The following is a 17,576-nucleotide window of genomic DNA, read 5'->3' as shown; positions in this document are numbered from 1 at the left end:
CTACTAGATGACTATTCTAGAAAATGGTGATGACAAAATCTTCTAAATAAACTCTTAACAATCAGAAATATTTGACCTTGAAACTCTCATTTTAATCTCACTTCAAAATCTGCCTGCTCTGGCTCTAGGAAAGATTGATTCTCTAGTTAATCTGACCCCGGCTGCTTAAACTTAAACAGTTATTTCCCATGAACATCTATAGGCATATTAATTTACACTTGACTATAAAATCTTACAAGTTAACTTTAGCTGTAAGGACAGGAAATTCACTGGATATGCAAAGTCCTCAAGTTGTAAATGAAACTCACTACTGCTTGACTAAAACCCCAAGAACGCTATGATGCATTTGATACCCTGATTTGGATTTTATTTTAAATATCCTTTAAACTATTACTCCAATCTCTAGGATTAAGAAAATCCACACACTACAAAAAATGTTCACCCTCCCATCCCACTCCCACAATATTTACCTTGAACTGGGTAAGTCCTCCCATAAACTTCAATGATTGGGCAACTGAAGAAATATTCACAGAACATGCTCGTATCAATAGTAGCAGACATGAGAACAATGCGAACTTCAGGATATGCCTGAACGACATCACGCAACACTACCAAAAGGAAGTCAGTCTATTAAAACACAAACACAAATGGAAAAATAAATGCATTGAAAAGTCCTTGCTCACAAGGTACAGCTAAAAGATTTCTTGTGTTAATAAGCCACAAGATATCAGTGAAATTCAGTTTCTTGGGCGGCTTGTAGAAGTAAGATGAAGGATTACAGTGGGATACGGTAACAGTATTTTTAAGAACAGTTGTAGCCTACTCGTGGGAATTAGAAATGAGCACTACTAGGGTATGGGAAAGGAAGGGAAGAGAAAAACAAACATTAACGAGAGGAAATTTTCAATGAAATTTATATTTTCAGTTGCACAAACTACTAGAGAAAAGGGGAAAGCCATGATGGGCCAAAAATCAGTTTTCCAATCACCTGTAAAGTGAATCTTACAAATGCTGAAAAGGCTATATTTAGTCCATTCAAACAAAATGGTCGAGACATTTATTATTTAATAATGTAAAGTTTCCATCAACCCACCAAACAACAACATGAAAGCTAGAACTCTGATAAAACCTTTCTCCAGCTATGGGGTCTTCAAGTCCGTCACTCTGTCTCCCCAAATAGAGAAATCCACCATCCTGAATCTTTTTAGTCCTTTTCATATACCTTTTCTCTGAACTATATACATATCTAACGAGACATACATACATATATATGCATGCATACATATATTTTAAGATTTACCTATTCTATTTTTTTTTTTTTTTTTTTTTTTTTGGGGTACGCAGGCCTCTCACTGTTGTGGCCTCTCCCGTTGCGGAGCACAGGCTCCGGATGCGCAGGCTCCACGGCATCTTCCCGGACCGGGGCACAAACCCACGTCCCCTGCATCGGCAGGCAGACCCCCAACCACTGCGCCACCAGGAAAGCCCTGATTTACCTATTCTTAACTTTATGAGAAGGTATGATATTTTATGTAATCTTTGGGGATTTCCTTTTTCACATCCTATAGCACTGCTAACACTCACCCACGTGTGAATCACCAGAGTTATTCTTTCTGATGACTATTTAAATATCCCAATGTGTGTATGTACCCATTAATTCACCAGTAGATTTCTGGTGCTAACTACTGCCAAGTATGTGGGTTGTTGCCGGGATTTTACTCTTACAAACATTTGCTACTCTGAACATCCTAGTTCATGTCCCCTACGGTACATACGCCAAGTTTCTGTGGGTAAGTGTAGGTATGGAACTGCACTCATAGGATGTGTCAATGTTGAACTTTTGCAGATAATGCTCAACTGTTTTCCTAAGGCATTCCACCAGTTCATAAACCACTATGAGCAATGGATAAGAGATGCTGCTGATATTTATATTCTCCAATACTTGGCATCATCACTTAAAATTTTATTAACCAAATGGATATAAAGTAGATATACCTTATTATGGTCTTGGTGTGCACTTTCCTATTCGCCAATGAGACTGAACACCCCATCATATGTACTAGCCAAGTATCATTCCTCTTTGTAAAATGCCTATTTCCTTGTTTTTCTACTGAGTCATCTGTACTTTGCTTACTGATTTGTAGGAGGTGTTTATATTTTCTATACTAATCCTTTGTTGGCTATATTGGAATCTTCTAGCTTGTGGTTTTCCTTAAAGTATCTTTTGAATGAATACATGATCTTAATCTTAATATAGATGAATACCTCAGTCTTTTGTTTCATGGTTAATGCATTTCAGGTTCTAAGAAATTCTTCCAGAAGGTATAGAACTATGTTGCCCAATATAGTTGTGGCTACTGAGCACATAAAATGTGCCTGGTCTAAACTGAGATGTGTTCTAAGCGTAAAATACACAGACAGATTTTGAAGACTTAATATGAAAAAAACCCGCCAAAAAGTCAATATATTTTTTATATTGACTACATGATGAAAATATTTTAGATATACTGAGTTAATTTTACCTGTTTTTTTCACCTTTTAAAATATGATGCTAGAAAATTAAAAACTGCATGTGTAGGCCACATTATATTTCTACTGGATAGTGCTGTCTAGATGTCTACTTATATATTCTACTCAAGAGTTTTAAAACTGCTTTGGCATTTAAGTCCTTATCTGGAGCTGATTTCTGTATCTGGTTATAAGGTAAGGATCCAAGTTCAAGTATTTCCTTATGGATGACCAACTGTTATCAGCTCCATTTACTGAACAGTCCATTCCCTTTCCACTGGTCTGACATGCCATGTATCACTCACTCTATTATACCGAAGCTGCATGCGACACACAATCTGCTTCTACACTCTGTATTGTTGTTGGTCAAACTGTCATCTCATCTACTATACTGTCTAATTATTTTAGGTTCAAATTAAGTCCTGAGATCTGTAAAGCAAGACCCTTCATTCTGCTCTTCTACAGGAGTCCTTGTTATTTTTGGCCATAAATCTTCCCTATAGGTATTTATAATCAGCCTATTAACAAAACCTACTGGGAATGGATTAGAATTGCATTCAGATGTGGATCAACTTCAGGCAAACTGACATCTATATTATATTGGTCGTGAACACAATCTGGCCTTTTCTAATGTCTTGTAATGAAGTTTTATTTTTCCTGTATAGGTTCTGCGTATCTTTTTGTTGGACTTAGTCTTAGGTGTTTGACATTCTGACTAGCGCAGTGGTATCTTTAGTTGTTTTCTAGCTGTTTGTAATGTACACAATGCAACAGACTTTTGTATATTAACTTTTTTTCCCAGCCATATTGCTAAGTGTTTCTCTTTTTTATGGCCGTGCGGCATGTGGGATCCTTATTCCCCGACCAGGGATTGAACCCGTGCCCCCTGCAGTGGAAATGCAGAGTCCCAACCACTGGACCACCAGGGAAGTCCCCTTTTATTTCTAATAATTGGTCTTTTAAGTTCTCTTGGGTTTTCCCCGTAAAGTGATGTTTAGATAAGGTTCATCTGAAAAAGAACATGTTTCTGCAAAGGTGTTTTTCCATTTTTACTGTGAATAATACATTAATATAAACAGACAATCTTTCAAGGAAAGTTGACCAAAGCCACTTATTTTGGGGGGAAATAGTAATGATGATCCATGATGTTTCTAGTGTGACCTGGAATAATTTAAACTCTAAGAACATTGGTATGTTACCATGCTAGTAAAGAAAATACTGAAACATTTATTATGATTAAGTTAACTGGGGGGGGGGGGGAACATTAGTTTTCAAAAGATTCTGAATGACAAAAGCAGCAAAAATTTTATCCTACGGAACAGATTTGATTTAAAAAGGTCATCTGAAAGACCATGCAAACTTTCTTACTTGCTTTAGCTCAACCATAAAGATCAAAATTTTGCTAAAACTAAGTATGATGAACAACAACAGCTATGGAATTATTTTCTAAAGAGGATGAGCTCCAATGAATGTTTTAAGTAACAGTAGCCGGGAAACAGTTTGAATGACATACTGTCCACCCACTAATACCTTTGTGTGGATATGTAAAACAGTGCCATAAAAACAAGTCACTGATTTATGGTATCAATCTCTGAATTATACAATTGTATAATAAGTTAATTCTATACAAGTTTTGCCAAGGACCAAAAGAGGATAGGGTGTGAAAAAAATTCTAGTTTTTTCTTATTTCTAGCATGATCATCATTAATGTTGGAAAAGACTAAAGCTGCAAACATCCGAAAACACACCATTAACTATATTAAATTTAAAATTGTGGAAATTCCCTGGCTGTACAGTGGTTTGGACTCAGGGCTTTCACTGCCATGGGCCCGGGTTTGATCCCTGGTCAGGGAACTAAGATCCCACAAGCCAGGTGGAGGGGGGAAAACAATGTAAAGTTTATAACAGAAAAATTTTCAATTCAAAGAAAAACATTATTAAAATTCCATCAGCTATTCAGTGATAAATCATTAGTTCAGTTGCTGAATTATGCTAACTTAATGATCACTGCAATAATACTTACTTTACAATAAGAAGAGGTCTTTACTTTTAGAACTCTGTGCTTTAACAAAGGGAAAAAAAGGGTTTAATGACTTTGCTAAAAAAGGTGCCCAATATCTTAGTGACTGAAGTTCATAATTTTGATAGAAGTTGTAAGCTATGGGAAAATGGAAATAAAATAAAGACATTCTACTTCATTTCTCTTTATTCAGAATTTTAGCGCTGGTACCTTACCATCACTCTCAAGTTACTTACATTTATGTCTCTTTCGTGTATTTCATCTACAATTACATGACTGATTCCTCGAATGCCTGCTTCTAATTTTCTCAGGAGTACACCTTGAAAAGAAAATCAGAGTAAACACTGGAGATGAGTTTCTATGTTTAAAGTAGGGAGGTAAGGAAAAGTGCAAAGAAACCAATTTCTAGACAATCAACTATGCTTCAACTACTATAACCCCAGCGTTTTAGGAAATAAATAATCACTGGTATATTTAAATTATTAAAGAAGTGATCATGTAGTCTGTAACACATTTGTCTAATGAAAACATATTTAACAGTCCCAGCAACGTAAGCTGATTTCATTTGCTCTGCACTACAACAGCCAGCAGGTACATAACACCCTCCATGAAGAAAGAAATTGCCAAAAGTTCTATTTAAACAAGAATTCTGAAACTGGGTTCTTGATTTATTATTTCCAGTCATTCTGTGCTATTATCAAGTTTTCTTCACAAACACAATGTAAACCCCAAGTGAAAGGCCAAAATAAAACAGATTACTGACCCACAGTACAAAACATTATACTGGCATGAGGGCGGGGAAGTATAGACTCAAATCGAACACTATAGCCACAACTTTTCCCAGGCTCTTCTCCTCTCTCATATGCAACTCGCTCTGCCACAGAAACTGCACTGATTCTCCTGGGCTGAGACAAGACAAAAAAAAAAGTGATTTAAAAGATACAAAATTAGTTACACTTGTTTATTAGGGTTATTAAATCACTGTCGTAAATCTGACCCACTGCCAGCTCAGTAATCAACAGAAACAATAATAGTAGTGATAACATTTAGGAAGCTCCAAAGTTTATTAAAAAAACAAAAATACCACTTAATTCTATTGTAGACAGTTAAAAATGCTGTTTTTCATTTTGTATATAAAGTGATTCCAAGGTTTTATAGAAAATAAAATTTCTTCACCATTGGCCCTAACTCTTAAATGGTATCAAGTGATTTTCAGTAGGGAAACAGATCACACATGGAGAGCTTGTTCTTATAACTTCCTACCACAGTGCAGGCACACTGCACTGTGTTTAAAGAACTATTTAACTGAGATGTACGGGTTATTAGGAAGGTGAACAACCTCCTTTGCCATATCTACAATTCATTCACTTATTAACTCATAAAGCAGTCATAGCTTATCTGTATTGATATCACGTGCCACAAAAGGTGCTAGAGATAAAAAAACACCTCAATGAAATCACTCCTCGTTTTGATGAGCTTATGTAGCTGGGAAAACTGAGTATATTACCTTTTCCAGCAATATACATGCTGTTAGCAATAAATATGCTGAACCCTAAGGACAATTATGGGTTAAAATTTTAAGTGCTCAACCTTAACTTTTATGAAAACTTCCAAAGTGTCCCCTGTCTTCTAAATACACAAAACAGCATTTACTTGGTGGATACCATGGCTATTATGATATCCTGAATGTATAGCTATGGAGGTACATGCAGATTTAGACTAAATGCTTCCAGGTTGCCTTGTATTTGACTTTGTCAAAAAGTTCCTGATGATAGACTGTATTTTAGTTCCTAGACTGAGAAAGTTTTTTCCAAGTTCCATATTTAGTTAAGTACCTATGTGATTATACCCCAGGCTATATGACATGACCATTTAGGAAATCAGAGGCTAATACAATCTTAAAAAACAAAAACCAACCAAACCAAAAAAAACCCCAAACCAAAAAACCAGTAGCTTCACTAGAGCTATTTTTTGGCGGTACGCGAGCCTCTCACTGTTGTGGCCTCTCCCGCTGTGGAACACAGGCTCCAACGCGCAGGCTCAGCGGCCATGGCTCGCGGGCCCAGCCGCTCCGCGTCATGTGGGATCTTCCCAGACCGGGGCACGAACCCGTGTCCCCTGCATCGGCAGGTGGGCTCTCAACCACTGCGCCACCAGGGAAGCCCTCAACATCCTTTGAATTAATATAAAACACGATATATTAATTTCTATATCCCCTAACACAAGAGCCCCTTATGGTATGTGGCTAGTAACACATACAGGTGAAGTGTACAATCACCTAGTTCATATTTATCCTGTTCAGCGAGGTAAAGGATTAAAAGATGCCATCTCAAACATACCGTACATTTTCCTGAGCTTATATTCTTTCTGGTTTATGTGCCTTGTTTTGCTGAACAATGCTAGCTTTTAATGACCATTGCCAACCAGTTCTCTGCACCTCACTAACTCTGAATAAAAGTGTTACATGAAGGACTGAGTTATGCATTTGTCCATAAAGAGAAGCATTCTGCTATATACTTATGTCAGGGAATGTGAAGATGATATTCCACTGAAGGTATAAAATACAAAGTTTTTTGGGCATTTTCAAGAAGTTCTTTGCATTCTACAAAGAATAGGTAAATGCTCAACACTATTATCGCTTTTCTCTCCTTCTGTCTTTCCTATAGTTTTCAACATTTCCACTAAATAGCTGGCTTCTAGAAAAACTTCAACTCAATTAGGATATTGGACTCTTCTGAGGTTTATTTCTATGCTACTGGATACTCAAGGATTGCTTTTACCAGCTTGAGGCTACTTTCAGGTCAATCACCTTTGTAGTTTCCAGCCTTTTAAAGTGAATATGGGTACAGTCCTCACCTCCCAAGACATCCATGACAGAGGCTGTTACAAATTAACATAAGAAGTGCTAAAACAACCATCTTCAGAAGCCCTACTGGCCAAATTTCCTTGAGTAAAAGTAGAAAACATCAATATCAAGGTGACTATTCAAACAGCAAAGAAACAAATGACCCTACAATCTCCTTTGCATGTTTTGTATGCTTCTCTAACTTGTCGCCTTCCAATTTCAACAGCCCTAACTTCAAAATAAACATTTAAAATACATATTAAAAAGAGAAGTGCTTCTTTTATTCATAACTGATCCAACTGGAAATCAGTATGATTCTTCCTGAGGGGAGTATGGCAAAATGCATAAAACTTAAAATATGCATACCCTTTGACCCAACAGTTCCAGGTCTAGGAATTTATTCCAATGAAATAATCCAATGAGAGTATAAAATGTATGTACAAGTATATTCATCCCAGCATACATAAATATCAAAATATTAGAAACAATCTTAAAGTATCTCCATCATTTAAGAATAAAATAAACGTTTATGCATAAAATGGAAAATTATGAAGTCATTAGAAAATTATTCTGTTGCTTTAATAGCAGGTGTGCTGTTACATAAAGGGGACAAGTTAGGATGGTGTACATACAGTATATGTACATGAAGTCTGAAAGGATAAAGGCCAAAAGTAAAAATGATTACTTCTGGATGGTGGGATTCTGCATGGGCTTTGGTTTCTTTTAAAATTTACTTTATTTTCTAATTTTTTCCCCAATGGGTATATAATACTTTTAGAGTCAGAAAAAAGCAACTAAAAATAAAATCTTATTCTCAGTATAATTCTTAGCTCATTATAAATATCCACAGGATAGGCATTTTGTGTGGGAGAACAATGCTTAATGTAAAAGACTTAATGTTTAAACACTTCTCAGACTGCATGCTACCTGATAACCTATAAATAGGCTGCTCTATTTATCCCCTGAATAATTTCTCTCTTTTCCCTTGGATATTCAATAACTGTTTTACATACTGTCCTACAATGAATAAATACAAAGCAAGGTTCACCTTCTTTCTACACCCGCAGAACTACCTTTCCACATATGGTTTAACTTATCCTCTCTTAAATATTCTATAGTATATAGAAATATTCTATATTCTATAAATAAAGATTCAAGACTACAGAGACCCCCCAGAACAATCATAATTAACATCTGTGTAACAACAGTAAAAACCACGACTGCATTTACTATTTTATTTGTGCTTCAGAATAACAGTGAGATTTTTTTTCCATTCTAATAGATAAAAACACAAGTTCACAGGTAAAGGTATTTTGCCTAAATTCATATACATGACTTCAGATGTAATACAAATTTTCTTTACTCCCAACTAAGCCTTTTCCCAATTATTCTGCCTCTTGTTATAATTTTATGTTGTATTTGGATTAAATAATAGAATAACCCATTTAAGTGAGACTAGTAAAAAGTAGTGGTGATGAAAGCAAGGGATAATGTTAAGTCATTCCAACAGAATACTTCAAATTATCCTCCAGCATATGAGATTTTTTTTACATTTTCACTGCGTATTTATCTGCTCTCATTTGCTCTGTACAATCTTATTACTCTTGCCTGGAGACCAGCCATAGCAGTAGTTAGTTCTAAGTGATTACCTCTTCTTCACAATTCTATGTTCACTTTAATTAATTAAAACAGCTAATATTACCGGTAAAACTTTCCATACCACAAGCAGCTAAAGACCTGTCTCAAAGTGTTCTTTTGCAGTATTCAAAATCTGCATCCTTTACACCCCTCTTGACATTTATCCAGAACTGTAATTTCTCTTCTTAGCAATCTGTAACTGAAAGAGTACTGCTTTCAGAACTTTGCACCTCTATTTCTCATCTAGGTATTTAAATACATGATAATAGAACTAGGCTGCAATAAAATACAAGATTTCTAAGGCATCAGATATCACAAAATATACCAGACTCCACTTTCTCTATTTTCTAAGTTCTGAGTTTATTTTACATGACAGACAGCTGTATCCTGAAATGATGGTACCTTGGGGTACGTGCAGGACTGCCAAAATATTCACAGATGTTAATTTAACATACTTGATTTGCATCCTAGCAATTTTTTTTTTCTTTTGTGGTACGCGGGCCTCTCACTGTTATAGCCTCTCCTGTTGCGGAGCACAGGCTCCCGGACGCCCAGGCTCAGCGGACATGGCTCACGGGCACAGCCGCTTCACGGCATGTGGGATTCTCCCAGACCAGGGCACGAACCCATGTCTCCTGCATCGGCAGGCGGACTCTCAACCACTGCGCCACCAGGGAAGCCCAACATCCTAGCAATTTTAATTCACCTCTCTCAACATCTTTAAGGTCAGAAAATAACTATTTCCTATTTTCAACTGTTGCACACTCACATCCTAAGTTTTAAGTGGCTTGAGTATGAATAGCCTGAAGGCACAAAAAGGATACAGTGAGTTTGGTATAGAATTTACACTAAAGCTGGTGGTAAGGTTACGAGTTAAGGTTTGAGCTACTCATTCTATTTTATTCTAGTTCATAATATCTCTCAACTTGTGCTCTATGACTTGAAATAACACATTTAACCAAGCACATAAAAAACTTAGGTAATGACTTCATGTGGTTTCCTATATATGACTGCAAGTGGAGGAAAAAGGAAAAATGAGGGCTTCCCTGGTGGTGCAGTGGTTAAGAATCTGCCTGCCAATGCAGGGGACACGGGTTCGAGCTCTGGTCCAGGAAGATCCCACATGCTGTGGAGCAACTAAGCCTGTGTGCCACAACTACCGAGGCTGTACTCTAGAGCCCGCAAGCCACAACGACTGACTCCATGTGCCACAACTACTGAAGCCCGCGCACCTAGAGCCCACGCTCCGCAACAAGAAAAGACACCACAATAAGAAGCCCGCACACTGCAATGAAGAGTAGCCCCCGCTCACCGCAACTAGAGAAAACCCACACAGGCAGCAACGAAGACCCAATGCAACCATAAATGAACAAATGAATGAATAAATAAATCAAAAGATGATACAACAGTGATATTACTACAAAAATTATTAATGCTGTCTCAAACTGCCTTAACAGAAGTACTATATAATACCACAATTATGAAGAACTGTATTCTACAATGACCAATCAGTACGTTCAGGCCTACCTTCTCAGGCAGGATGCTGATGCTTCGAATGTGCTTAACAACCTTAGACTCTACCTTCATGGCTGAACTATAGTTGTTTATAAAACAAAGGAGATATACTAGGACACTATACAAACTTTTGAAGACTTACTAGAGGTATGAGAAATCAGAGACTGATTTGGGGACAAGCACTAGGACAAAAACATGGAAGCCACAGAATGTCAATTTCATGTGACAGGTTAGTCATTTGTCCGAAATCAGAAGACACAGGCTACATCTCCACACAACTGGAAATTTTCAAGCAGAAGTAAGGTGACCATCTATTATAAACATTCCACCCTGAGTAGAAAGATGGAATAATTCTGTGAAGTATCTTTCAATTTCATAAATCGATCACTTTATGAAGCAATATAAATAAAGAACTAGTGGGTAAGTGAAAGCTGTTTTATACGCAAAAGAAGTACATTTGTTACAGCCTACATATAGAAATCTGTTCATTTTACAGATGAAACCACCAGAAATGTCCAAATTATTTGGGAAGGGACACAAGTTAGTAAGCAAATTATACAAAGTTGAAGACCACAGTACAAAAACTATTTTTGTCTGGAACAAACAGAAGCCATTTTTGTCTGGAACAATTTGGATTTGATAAGTCAGACAGCAGGCAAAAAAAAATCACTTCTCACTTGGGCGGGAGTTAGTTTTTTTCATACTCATGACATGCAAACAACTTCTGAGTGAGACCATAGGTGTTCAGCTCATTTGGTGAATTCAGCATTTCTGTGTATATGGCTGAATTGTTTTGAATTTAAAAATGGAGAGTGGTAGTAAGGAAGGAGGGCAGAGCAGAGCTCAAAGTTCTTCTGTAAAATGGCGCCCTCCTGAACAATACACCTCCTGAAAAATCAGATAAGCATTAAGAGCAAGTATATTTTATTGATGTACTTGAGGTTGGAACTTCGGCTGTGAGGCAAAGAAATCATAACCAGTTTTGGGAGTGAGAAGGGCAATCAAAGAACATTTTGAGAAGAAGAAAGCTAAGGGTCCTATCCCAGAAAAATGGAGACCTATCATATTTTTTCAAGCTTATAATATCATCCATTTTAAATGCATTCCTTCAGTCATCTTTTAAAGGCCCCGCCAAACCCAACTCTCCTGTAAAATATAGAGGCCAATTTTAAGACATACTTCATTTCAGACATGTTAAAAAAATATGGTTTGTACACGTCCACGTAAATGCACGTGTAAAAACATCTTTTGCTATTTCAAGATTCATGACTCTCCCCTGAGTATCAATTAAGCTTCCCAGGTTAAGAATCCCTAAGTCAAGGTCTGAGCCAGCCTGAGAGGTAGTATCTGGCTACTTGCAATGCTCTCCTTTCAAGTGCCAGAAGTACAGGGTTAGAGCTGACAGGAACTGCTTTAACCTAAGAAGACTGCTCTTCCCTAAGCACTGCAATAAACTTGCAGGCACTGCTTACTGCTAGCAAGGTAACAACAGAATGTAGCAGTCAAAAGGGGGAATACTGAAGGCCAACTGTCTGGTTATGAATCCTAGTTTCAACAACTTCCTGTGTTAACCTTGGACAATTTTAAATCTCTTTGTGCCTTAAGTTACTAAAAGAGAAATATTAAATAATATAGTACTTACATCTTAGCATCATAAACTTTAAATGAGTTAAAAAAATATCAACTGTTTAAAAGAGAAGCTGCATAGAACTACCATACGACCCAGCAATCCCACTACTGGGCATATATGCTGAGAAAACCATAATTCAAAAAGAGTCATGTACCACAATGTTCACTGCAGCTCTATTTACAATAGCCAGGACATGGAGGCAACCTAAGTGTCCATCAACAGATGAATGGATAAAGAAGATGTGGCACATATATACAATGGAACATTACTCAGCCATAAAAAGACACGAAATTGTTATTTGTAGTGAGGTGGATGGACCTAGAGTCTGTCATACAGAGTGAAATAAGTCAGAAAGAGAAAAACAAATACCGTATGCTAACACATATATATGGAATCTAAGAGAAAAAAAAAAGGTCATGAAGATCCTAGGGGTAAGACGGGAATAAAGACACAGACCTACTAGAGCATGGACTTGAGGATATGGGGAGGGGGGAAGGGTAAGCTGTGACAAAGTGAGAGAGTGGCATGGACATATATACACTACCACACGTAAAATAGATAGCAAGTGGGAAGTAGCCACATAGCACAGGGAGAGCAGCTCGGTGGTTTGTGACCGCCTGGAGGGGTGGGATAGGGAGGGTGGAAGGAAGGGAGACGCAAGAGGGGAAGAGATATGGGAACATATGTATATGTATAACTGATTCATTTTGTTATAAAGCAGAAACTAACAAACACACCATTGTAAAGCAATTATACTCCAATAAAGATGTTAAAACAAACAAATAAACAAACAAAACAGAAGCTGGTGTAGAGTAAGCAGTCAGCTAAAGCCAACCATTTTTCTGTTTTTCTATCTTGTCTCTGACTGGTTTTTATTGAACACTAAGGTGATAAGATAAAGAGAACCAAGGTTTGGATGTAAACTTAAGGAGAAAGTACTCTGTTTTGTTCAATTCTAGGCCCAAAGACTCCCTCTAGCCCAGACAAAAAGAATCCTTCACATGGTTCAGTTTAGCTTATCCGTGAGTTACACTGGAGATTAACACAGACTTAAACTCCTTTCACACCTTTGTTTTTCTTTTTTTAATTTAAAAGGGCCCAACACTCTACACCACTTTCAGAATTTTATGTCACTACAAAGGGGAGTTGATCGAAGAATTAGGAATGGTCAGGCTTCTAGGTGTTTCCACCTCTCAAACCCTATCCACACCAGGCACACACCTCGTAAGCTGGCTTGCTACTTACCTGAGTTACTACAATATTACACTCTGCTGCTCGGTCATTCTGGATAAAGTCATCTAGAATAAACTGGGGAACTTGTGTGGTTTTACCACATCCTGTAGCGCCTCGGATAATAACAACTGGATTTTGACTAATTTCTTCCAGGATTTCACTTTCAAATTTCTTCACAGGCAGTAACTCTCTCTCCTGTAAGATCTGTATTAGAAAAGTTACACCTCAAATTTCTACCAATATACATATTAGAAACAACTATCTTAATTCTAAAAAAAATTTGCCATCTCTATAAAAAGTTATTCCTTTCCACTGGCTGCATATTCAAAATATACTTTTTCATAAAAGAATGTATATATTTATACCTCTAGTTGAACGGTATCTTTCCATTAAATTTCTGAAGAATCTATCTTTTGGCCTTATCCACACCCTTATTTTCCTCCTTTTCTCCCTAGACATTACATATACATTCCCTTTCTTCTAACATTTTAAGTTGTTTCATTCAGAAAATACCAAAAAACTACCAAAAAAAAAAAAAAGTTATTATCCCACATCTTCCACTTTAAGAATCACAGGCCCTTAACTCACAACTACCCTCAGAGGTAACTAGGATTAGCAGTTAGGTTAGTATCTTTGATCTACCTTACTAGAAACGGCAAAAACATATTATTCGCTGTCCTTCTGCCCATACCTAGAAAGTTCTGAGACTGCGAGCACCTTATGTCTAAATACTTCACAGACTTACTGCTTGCAAATCATGATCCTGTTCCAGCTGATACATTAATTCACTCTTGAGGTCCATGCTTATTTGTTCTGGAGTAGCCTGTAAAATGAGAAGGCAACAATCACACAAAAGCATAATTCAGCTTCAAAATGAATCATTTTTTATCTAGATATCCTAATGAAATATATTCAAAAGTAAAACACGAGAGTCTGATCTCAAAAATAATGTTGCACTCACGTAAGCCAGGGGCCCCTCATCAATGTTGCTACTAGTCCAAGGATTCCAGTTGGATTGTGGAGGTGACCAAGGAACCACGCCCACTTGGTTCTGCCGCTGAGATGGCTCAAAATGAGCCAATTTGCCAAGGTTGAGTACAACAGGCACAGAAGGATCATCAGGCTATTAAAAATAAGAGAAAACAAAACAAAACCAAAAAACAATACTAGTTGTTTGTCTGACTAGAGAAGTACAATACAAAGGTAAACTAAATAGCTGTATGCTTACTAGGGGCACGATCTCAAGATTTAGCTCTTGAATGATGTTCTGCAGCTGATGCTCCAAATCTTGAGAAAGGTTAACTTTGTAAGGCTCCACCTGCAGAAGAGGGATGGCCATGAAAATCATGTAACATACACACAAACACTACTCAAATCTACTACAGTAGGGTTAAGAGTATGCAGTCAACATTAGGTCTACAATCGTCCTAAAGCCAGCAAGTCAGTTCCCTCGTGAAAGAATTACTTAATGATGATTAGTAGGGCCATTTCCATTTCTTGAGGCTAGAGTCCCAGAACTATCCAACTTCTTTAGCCAAATATTAAACAGAAGCTAAATTGAATCTTACAATATCTCTTTGGGCTACTAAGTCTAAAGACTCACTGTCTCTCCTTCTTTCTTCTTTGTAAGTCCAGAGTAAGCTTCAATCACTCCAAGGTGGTAGAGTTGTCTGACAAGTGACAGCGCACAGGACTGTGCTGCCAATTTTTTATTTGATCCATGTTCGCGTGCAAAAATCCCTATAATTTAAGGTCAGGATTACCAACGACAGAAGGATAAATCGTCTAAGTAAAGAAAACATCTCAACATAAGCAACTAGGAGGTAAGGTACAAAAGCTGCCCTAAAATACAGAGTACGTTATGAGTTCTAAGTTCCTTTTCATTCTAACTGTTAACCAAAAGCCATACTTTAACAGCTTATCAACTAAATAGCCAACCATCTTGATTACAGGCACACACTAAGACACATACAAATCATTATCAAAGCAAATAACCTATTTCAACAAAGTTGTTATTATTAACATCATTTGGCATTAAAACAGGGGAAGAAAAGAGAGTTTAACTTCTGAAAAGTAAAGGATCAAAAAGCAAATCAGGGCTTCCCTGGTGGCGCAGTGGTTGAGAGTCCGCCTGCCGATGCAGGGGACGTGGGTTCGTGCCCCGGTCTGGGAGGATCCCACGTGCCGCGGAGCGGCTGGGCCCGCGAGCCATGGCCGCTGAGCCTGCGCGTCCGGAGCCTGTGCTCCGCAACGGGAGAGGCCACAACAGTGAGAGGCCCACGTACCACAAAAAAAAAAAAAAAAAAAAAAAAGCAAATCAAAGGAAAGAAAATGGGCCCAAAGTGGCTAGACCAGGAGACACCAATCTTATTCTATAAAGGGTCAGAAAATAATTATTTTAGGCTTTGCAGGCCACATCGTTTCTGTCACAATTACTCAGCTCTGTCTCTCAAGTGTGAAAGCATTCACTGACAATACTTAAACCAGGGTTTGACAAACCTATGGGCCCAGGAACTAAAAATATTGTAAAATTTTTAAAGAGTCATAAATATAAGACAGAAATAATGTGTGATATATGTGACCCACTAAGCTTAAAATATTTATCTGGACTTTTACAGAAGTTTGCTCTTCCCTGACATAAACAAATGTCTGTAGCTGTGTTCCAATAAGTTTAAAATAAACTCCCATTCACACAGAGTAATTTATATTTAAGGTCTAGGATAAAAAAATTCAACATCATCTCCTCGTGATTCATTCAAAGGCTTGATTCTATTAGAAGTCTTTGATATACTAAATTTAAGTCATCAGAGTTAGCTGCAGAATTCTCAAGCTGGAAAGAATCTTCAGCCATTTCTCCCAATTTTTAGTGAAGTAAATTGAGTCCCAGCAATGTAGGTGTGATTTATTCAAAGTCACAATACTCGCTAGTAACAAAACCAGGTACACAGGGCTATTCCATACTTTCAAGCATGGCACACTGCTTGCTTTAAACTTACTAAGAATAAAGGCAATAATATATCTTTGCCTTTCTACTTCCTTTATGAATAACCCCAACCTATTCCTTAAGTGCTTCCTCAGGGTAACCTTCTCTCCTTTTCTTCTTGACTCTGTGACTCTTAAATGCTCACATTCACTTTTAGGCCTCCAATCCTGTCATCTGATTAACTCCTTTCTAAATGTCACCTAGCTAGCCTTACCCAAAGGAATTATATCTTTTACGTAGAAAGATAAAAAAACATTTTAAAATTCTATGACAGTGGCAGATTCTTCAGTAGCCTACCACCTCTTACCCTTTGAAATGTAAACTAACACAATCTTTCTTTTCACATGCAAAAATGGGAAAGTGGGCCTTCTAATATTCTAAAATACCCTAAATGCTACCTTATATCATGGACTCCATCAAATTAATAAAGCTTACATATATGTGGCTCAAGACTTTAAAGCGAATACTACTCCACTATACAAGGCTCAGAGTATCAGGGAAGCACTTACTTCTGCCCAGCTGCTTGATATAAATGGTCATTTCTGCAATAAAGCTCCTGTAAGAATATATATAAACAAGGTTAGAAATTTCACTCTTAGAAATTATTAAATCCAGGACTCCCCAATCAGGCAGGCTTTCCAACTGCTTAGGCAAATCAAAGCAAAAAACCACTGTAAACACTTATGCCTGTTCAATCCTAGAACAAATGAAGTACATAAACTTCAAATAATGCACAACATGGCACGAGACAGCTGTAATCAAAGTTGATGAACCAACTGTTCACAAAAAGAAAATGTTAGGGTTTTTGGTTCTATATTTACTTACTTTTAACTCTTATTTCACAGGTTGCAGTCTGAATAGCTAGAATACATTCAGTGAAAAGGAATTTTCCACTCAGCTTGAGGCTGGGAAATAAAATAGGCCTAAAACTCCTTAAATTATAGTTGTGATTGTTTTAAGATTCCTTTGCATGGGCCACCCACTAACGATTTCAATCTGCTAAGATAAGCTAAATATATGCAGGTATGCACACACACACATGGGTGTACAACCACTGTGCACATGTCAGTGGTTCCTGAGGCGGGGGTGGGGGGGTGGGGGGGGTGTCTGATATCTGCCTGCAGTTGGAAGCAGCCCTTGATAACAAAAAATTTAGCTTACTTATATCACACTTTATTTAAATCAGGTCCTGGAGAACCAAATA

The 17,576-nt window shown here is 37.4% G+C and overlaps 1 protein-coding gene across 1 annotated transcript in view; it reads right to left on the bottom strand.

Annotated features, from left to right (window-relative positions):
- DHX9 (DExH-box helicase 9) overlaps positions 1-17,576 on the bottom strand; it is a 51,830-nt gene that overhangs the window by 14,647 nt on the left and 19,607 nt on the right. Inside the window, exons 6-14 of the mRNA XM_065873680.1 lie at positions 16,882-16,928; positions 14,993-15,129; positions 14,618-14,707; positions 14,351-14,512; positions 14,135-14,212; positions 13,402-13,593; positions 5,292-5,433; positions 4,765-4,847; positions 471-627 (exon numbers count right to left, since the gene is read on the bottom strand). Coding sequence (XP_065729752.1) covers positions 471-627; positions 4,765-4,847; positions 5,292-5,433; positions 13,402-13,593; positions 14,135-14,212; positions 14,351-14,512; positions 14,618-14,707; positions 14,993-15,129; positions 16,882-16,928 — 1,088 coding nt within the window. The remainder of the gene's footprint in view (positions 1-470; positions 628-4,764; positions 4,848-5,291; positions 5,434-13,401; positions 13,594-14,134; positions 14,213-14,350; positions 14,513-14,617; positions 14,708-14,992; positions 15,130-16,881; positions 16,929-17,576) is intronic.

The sequence above is a fragment of the Phocoena phocoena genome, chromosome 1 (assembly GCF_963924675.1).
Source record: "Phocoena phocoena chromosome 1, mPhoPho1.1, whole genome shotgun sequence".
NCBI lineage: Eukaryota > Metazoa > Chordata > Mammalia > Artiodactyla > Phocoenidae > Phocoena > Phocoena phocoena.
Note: the sequence above shows the minus strand (reverse complement) of the source record. Positions and strands in the feature narration are given on the sequence as shown.